This window comes from Eimeria tenella, genomic scaffold, assembly GCF_000499545.2.
Source record: "Eimeria tenella Houghton genomic scaffold, Eth_scaff321, whole genome shotgun sequence".
Taxonomy (NCBI): Eukaryota; Apicomplexa; class Conoidasida; order Eucoccidiorida; family Eimeriidae; genus Eimeria; species Eimeria tenella.
This window is the reverse complement of record NW_013543059.1, coordinates 3,498-8,392: the sequence shown is the minus strand read 5'-3', so window position 1 is coordinate 8,392 and position 4,895 is coordinate 3,498. Positions and strand designations below refer to the sequence as shown.

Below are 4,895 nucleotides of genomic sequence, written 5' to 3'. Positions count from 1 at the left end.
GCTGGTGCTGCTGCTGCTGCTGCTGCCAGGGGTTGACTGAAAGGATTCGAACGCGCGGCAAATCTGCCACGGCCGCCATCAGCAGCTTCGACAGCACTCTGTCCGCTGCAGCAATCTGCGCGCAAACCCTAAACCCTAAACCCTAAACCCTACAGCAGCGTCTACCACAGAACCATGTCCGGTGGCCCTGCCCGGGAACAAACCCTGAACCCTAAACCCTAAACCCTGAGGCCTAAAGAGAGGCTTAGACGTGCCCCTCCAGCTGCGCCCGTAAACCCTAAACCCTAAACCCTAAACCCTCACGTTATGCATGCCGACGTCGTTTAGGAAATCAACAGCAGCAGCAAAACCACTAATCTGAGCCAGAGGAAGAGTCCCAGCTTCAAATCTCCAGGGGGGAGCAGCAAAGCTGCTGTCTTCAAACCCCACGTGCTGCAGCAGCAGCACCAGCAGCAGCAGCAGCAGCAGCAGCAGCAGCGTGCCTGGATCATTTGTCCCCCAAATGCTGCTGGCTGCAGCAGCTCAAGTGTCTCCTTGCGGCCCACAGCAGCCCCACTCCGCTGCTGAGAATCCGCTCAAGCGGCAGCAGCAGCAGGAGCTCCAGCAGCAGCAGCAGCAGCCGCACGATCTCCAGCAGCAGTGCCAGCAGCAGCAACAACAATGCAGCCGCAGGAGCTCCAGCTTCAGCAGCAGCAACAGCCGCAGGAGCTCCAGCCCCAGCAGCAGCAGCAGCAGCAGCAGCAGCAGCAGCAGCAGCGTGCCTGGATCATTTGTCCCCCAAATGCTGCTGGCTGCAGCAGCTCAAGTGTCTCCTTGCGGCCCCACAGCAGCCCCACTCCGCTGCTGCCGTACATTTTGTGGCTGCTGCCTACCAGCACGTCGCAGCAAAGGGCCCTCGCCTGCACCTGCAGCAGCAGCAGCAGCAGCAGCAGCAGCAGCGGCAGCAGCGGCAGCAGCGGCGGCAGCAGCAGCAGCGGCAGCAGCGCGGTGCTTGTATTGCATGTAGGTGGCGCAGCGCAGGGCCCTTGCATGCAGCTGCAGCAGCTGCAGCAGCTGCAGCAGCTAGGGTTGAGGGTTTAGGGTTTAGGGTTTACTTGTGTGTGGGGCAGCGCCTGCGTGGCGTCTACCACGGTGAGGATTTTGCTGCTGCTGCTTCTGGCCAGCAGCAGCAGCTGCTGCAGCTGCTGCTGCTGCACAAAAGACCCCAGCACGTTGGAAACGCATGCAGCAGCAAAAACGCGGGTTTTGGGGGACAGCAGCGCTGCAGCAGCAGCAACATCCAGCTCGAGGCTCCCGCGCTTCAGCTGCACACAAACCCTAAACCCTAAACCCTAAACCCTACACCCTAGACTCTGGGGCGGGAGCTTGACAGCAGCAGCTCCCCAGACTCGGCTGGACGGCGCCGAATTAGGGTTTAGGGTTTAGGGTTTAGGGTTTGGGGGCTGGCGGCAGCGCGGGCCGTAGCCGGTGCAGGGGCGGAGGGCAGGGCGAAGCTAGGGTTTAGGGTTTAGGGTTTAGGGTTTAGGGTTTACCTCTACTGCGTCTGTTGCTGCTGCTGCCAGCCGATAGGCGCCGCGGTGTACGTTCGCATTCTGGCGTCTGTACACCTCAGACTCGGCCTGCAGCAGCAGCAGCAGCAGCAGCACAAATAACAGCAGTAGAAACAGCAGCAGCAGCAGCAGAAGGAGCAGCAGCAGCATAATAGGAAAGAGGACAACTGGGACTCCTCTGCCACAGAGAGCAGAGTTTAGGGTTTAGGGTTTACCCCAATGACTGTGTAGGGTTTGTAGGCCGTGGCAGCAGAATTAGGGTTTAGGGTTTAGGGTTTACCCCCGATGACTGTGTAGGGTTTGTAGGCCGTAGCAGCAGAATTAGGGCTTAGGGTTTAGGGTTTACCGTGATGACTGTGTAGGGTTTGTGGGCCGTGGCAGGAGAATTAGGGTTTAGGGTTTAGGGTTTAGGGTTTAGGATTTACCGTGATGACTGTGTAGGGTTTGTGGGCCGTGGCAGCATTATCAAGAGGAATTAATTTTTTGTTTTTTTTCAAGAGAGGGAAAAGAGGCCGCAGCAGCTGCCCCAGCTCCCCCTCACCTGCTGCCGCTGCTGCTGCTGCTGCTGCTGCATTTGTTGCTGCCCGCTGTCCCGCTGCTGCTGCTGCTGCTGCTGTTGGTTTGCTGCCGGCTGCAGCAGAGGCCCCGGGTAAGGCCTGCGCACCAGCTGCAGCAGGAGCAGCAGCAGCTGCTGCTCTTGTTGCTGTTCTACTTGCTGCTGCTGTTGCTGCTGCTGCTGCTGCAGGCGGTGTCCTCTGCTGCTGCTGCAGCGAGGGACAGCTCTGGCAAATGAAGAAGAGTCTGTCTTTTGCGCAGCAGCTACTGCTGCTGCGCTGCTGCTGCTGCAGTTGCTGCAGTTGCTGCAGCAGCAACTGGCGAGGGGGCTTGAAAACAGTGGCATCGACACAGTGTGGCAGCAGCAGCAGCGGCAGCAGCAGCAGCAGCAGCAGCCGCAGCAGCAAGAAGTTGTGGTTCATCCTGTAGCCATGCAGCGGACACCCGGCGACGCTGCCGCTGCTGCTGCAGCTGCCGGGTGCCGCAGCTGCTGCTGCTGCTGAGAAGCAGCAGCAGCAGCAGCAGCAGCAGCTGCTGCTGCTGCTGTTTCTCCAGGTGCTGGTGCAGTGGCTCCTGCAGCGGGCATCAGCAGAAGAAGTCCAAGCTGCCACAGCAGCAGCAGCAGCTCACGCTGCTGCTGCTGCTGCTGCTGCTGCTGGCCGCTAACGGGGTGGAAGACAACTTCGTTAGGGGTGAGGGGCGAAGGCTCACTCTATCTAGGGTTTAGGGCTTAGGGTTTAGGGCTTAGGGTCCAATTTCAGCGGAAACAAAACGAAGATTTAGGGTTTAGGGTTTAGGGTTTAGGGTTCGGGCTTCAGGGTTTAAGGCCTCGGTACAACAGGAAGGAAGCGGCAGACCGAGACACCATCGAGTGAAGAAACCCTAAACCCTAAACCCTAAACCCTAGGCTTCAAGCTGCAGTCATTCAAGTTAAGGCTGTAAAGCTTTGTTCTTGGATTATAACTATAATTGTATTGGGGTTTAGGGTTTAGGGTTTAGGGTTTAGCGTTTAGGGTGTCTCTAAGGCGGCAGCAGGACTGAGGGGACTGGCGTCGGCCATTTCGGCTGCGCCCAAAAGCCCTAAACCCTAAACCCTAAACCCTAAACCATAATTTTTGCAGCTTAAGAAAGCTAGCGAGTTTGTCTGCTTTGCAATAAATGGATGAGCCTCTATTCCCTAAACCCTGAACCCTAAACCCTAAACCCTAAATGCTAGACATAGTGCACCTATGGACCACTGTGTAGCCTCCGAGGACCGTCAGCCATCCAAAACCCTAAACCCTAAGCCCTAAACCCTAGCCGCTACCCGCTAAATCCTTAACCCTAGCGGCTAGACCCTAAACCCTAATACCGCGGTTCCGCCGCATCTTCCAACCCCTCGCCCGCGGCTCCGCGCCCCAACCCCCGCCCCAAACCCCCCAAACCCCAAACCCTAAACCCTAAACCCTAAACCCTAGAATGATATACGGCTGCAGCACTGTTCACCGCCAGCTGCTGTGCCGGCGTTTCGCCGTTCGGCGGTTTTCTCCGTTTTGGATTTTTTGTTTTCTTTTAAAACTTTTTATTTTTCTTTTGCCTTTCTTTCTCGCGCTGTCCAAACGAGGTCAGTCTGCAGCTAGCTAGCTAGCTAGCTAGCTGGCTAGCTAGCTGGCTAGCTAGCTGGCTAGCTGGCTGGCTGGCTGGCTGGTTGGCTAGCTAGCTAGCTAGCTAGCTAGCTGGCTAGCTAGCTAGCTAGCTGGCTAGTTGGCTGGCTAGCTGGTCGGCTGGCTGGTTGGCTAGCTAGCTAGCTAGCTAGCTGGCTAGCTGGCTAGCTGGCTGGCTGGCTGGCTGGCTAGCTAGCTTGTTAGCTATCTGGCTGGCTGGCTGGCAGGCTAGCTGGAGCCACAGTCGCTAGCTAGCCAGTGATACGCCCAGTTAACTAGCTAGCTGGCTAGCTAGCTGGCTTGCTATCTATCTAGCTAGCTAGCTAGCTAGCTAGCTCGCTGGCTTGCCCGCTAGCTAGCTAGCTAGCTAGCTAGCTGGCTAGATACGCATTCCCTTTAGCAGTCAATAAATGTCTAGCTAGCTGGGCAGCTAGCTAGCTGCTTGGCTCTGTAGCTAGCTCCCCAGCAGCAGTGGAAAAGGCAACCCTCAAGCCCTAAACCCTAAACCCTAAACCCTAATTTGTGGTTTGTCGCGCCCGCAGGATGGTTTTACGGAGCCTCTTCTGCCGCAGACTCTGGCAGCTTGGAGGTTTCGGAGGTTTCTGTTTTGGGGGGTTCCGCTGGGGCTGGGGGCCCCTGCTTGACGCAAACCCCAAACCCTAATTCAGGGTTTTGTGGTTTGGAGTTTCTCCATCCGGACGCAGTCCAGAAGATTACCTTCTCTTCAACTAGCGGCGCAGCCGCGGCAGACACCACGGACTGGGTTCTCGACTCGCAGGCAAACCCTAAACCCTAAACCCTAAACCCTGAACCCTAAATTCTAAACCGTAAACCCCCAGACCTAAACCCCAACCCCCTGGACCAAAACCCTAAACTGTAGCGGGTGCAGCAAACAGCAAACCCTCGTCTCCAGCCCCCATGAGGAACTCGAAGTCCCAAACCCTAGCCTGCGAAAACCCTAGCAACGAACCCAAAACCCTAAACCCTAATGCTGCAGGTGGCGACCACAGAAGGAAACAGCTTTCAGGTGTACGTACACCTCAAACCACAAAACAGCGAGTTGCTTTTTGTTCTTGCTGCTGGTCTGACGCTCCATCTAACTGGCTCCCTCGACGGCGTAAACCCTAAACCCTAAACCCTAAACCCT

The 4,895-nt window shown here is 56.9% G+C and overlaps 1 protein-coding gene across 1 annotated transcript in view; it reads right to left on the bottom strand.

Moving 5' to 3' along the window:
• Positions 1-2,451, bottom strand: part of ETH_00005965 (selenocysteine lyase, putative) — a gene marked incomplete at both ends in the record, with an annotated part of 3,408 nt that extends 957 nt beyond the window's left edge. The window contains 6 exons of the mRNA XM_013376206.1: positions 53-115; positions 304-432; positions 762-905; positions 1,095-1,304; positions 1,533-1,619; positions 2,092-2,451. Coding sequence (XP_013231660.1) covers positions 53-115; positions 304-432; positions 762-905; positions 1,095-1,304; positions 1,533-1,619; positions 2,092-2,451 — 993 coding nt within the window. The remainder of the gene's footprint in view (positions 1-52; positions 116-303; positions 433-761; positions 906-1,094; positions 1,305-1,532; positions 1,620-2,091) is intronic.
• Positions 2,452-4,895: the final 2,444 nt, after the last annotated feature.